The sequence below is a fragment of the Cicer arietinum genome, unplaced genomic scaffold (assembly GCF_000331145.2).
Source record: "Cicer arietinum cultivar CDC Frontier isolate Library 1 unplaced genomic scaffold, Cicar.CDCFrontier_v2.0 Ca_scaffold_4664_v2.0, whole genome shotgun sequence".
NCBI classification, from domain to species: Eukaryota; Viridiplantae; Streptophyta; class Magnoliopsida; order Fabales; family Fabaceae; genus Cicer; species Cicer arietinum.
This window is the reverse complement of record NW_027338313.1, coordinates 1-1,494: the sequence shown is the minus strand read 5'-3', so window position 1 is coordinate 1,494 and position 1,494 is coordinate 1. Positions and strand designations below refer to the sequence as shown.

General features: G+C 43.0%; 1 protein-coding gene across 1 annotated transcript; it reads left to right on the top strand.

Annotated features, from left to right (window-relative positions):
• Positions 1 to 18: 18 nt before the first annotated feature.
• Positions 19 to 1,455, top strand: LOC101504490 (uncharacterized; the record flags this gene model as incomplete). Its single annotated transcript, XM_004517049.1, has 1 exon — positions 19 to 1,455. A coding segment is annotated over exon 1 (1,437 nt), but the record flags the coding sequence as incomplete, so codon positions are not given.
• Between the last annotated feature and the right edge of the window lie 39 nt (positions 1,456 to 1,494).

The window sequence follows — 1,494 nt, the reverse complement described above, 5'->3', positions numbered from 1 at the left end:
CGATCCCAGTCAAAAATCATGGATGAGCTAGAGCAAACAAAAATAAGAGAAGATGTGAACCAGTTCAAGGGGCAAATGACCAAGATCTTGGAGATTTTACAAGCACCCGAAAATAGAAATGATGGGAATCCTTTGGTAGATGAGGAGGTGCCCCAAAACACTCTTGTTCACCCAACGGGCGTCGTTCCACACCTTTTCACCAATTATCAAGAAGGGAAGGCACAACAATTTCCACCTTATGGTCTTCCTCCAGGTTATACCCCACCCATAGACACTCATCTCCCCAACAACAATACACTGGTCGTGGCTACAAATCCACAACATGGTACTGGCGAGTTCCCTCAAGTGCAACCTTCACCCCTTACTTCGGGCTTTCCTGGCTCTTCATCGCAAGGAAAATCTACCGAAGCTAAGCCGGTGATGTTAAACATACACCATGAATCTCGATCGCTCGAGAGCAATCAATCCCAAGAAAAATGGCAAGCCTTGGAAGAACGCTTGAGAGTTGTCGAAGGGGGAAACAATTATGGATTTGATGCTTCAGACCTATGCCTTGTTTCTGATGTTATAATACCTCCGAAATTCAAATTGCCTGAATTCGACAAATACAAGGGAACTACATGCCCCAAGAACCATCTTATTATGTACTGTCGAAAAATGGGTTTTTGTGCCCATGACGAAAAACTGCTAATCCACTTCTTTCAAGACAGTTTGACAGGAGCTTCCCTGAGTTGGTATATGCACCTTGAGCGAGCTCATATCAGCTCTTGGAAAGATCTGGTGGATGCCTTTTTGAAACACTACAAATATAATCTCGACATGGCTTCTGATAGTATCCAGCTGCAAAATATGACAAAACGAGGCAATGAAACATTCAAGGAATATGCCCAACGATGGAGAGAACTAGCTTCCCAGGTTGAACCCCCCCTATCTGAAAAAGAAATGGTGACCATGTTCATAAACACTCTTCAACCTCCGTTTTATGACAAAATGATAGGAAGCGTTTCATCAAATTTTTCGGATCTCGTCATCATAGGTGAAAGAGTAGAAATGGGATTGAAAAGCGGAAAGATTGCTTCTGGCTATACCGGATTAAATAACACAAAAAAGTTGCCTGCAGGTGCGAATAAGAAAAATGAGGAAGAAAGCCATTTTGTGGCGTCAAACCCAGCTAATCCTTCTTTCGTGCGTCGCCCTTACGCTGCTGCAACTTCACAAATCTCAGGTACTCTAAATCAACACTTACAAGGGAATCAAGATTCATATGAAAGTCAGGGGAAAAACTATCGTGGGAGGAAGTTCGTACATTTCGACCCAATCCCTATGACCTATGCAGAGTTATTACCGCATCTGGTTAGCAATTCTATGGTTGCACTATGTCTCGGGAAAACTATAGAACCACCCTACCCAAAAGGATATGACTCGAATGCTGTGTGTGATTACCACTCTGGGGCTGTAGGACACTCTACTAAAAACTGCTTAGCTTTAAAATTT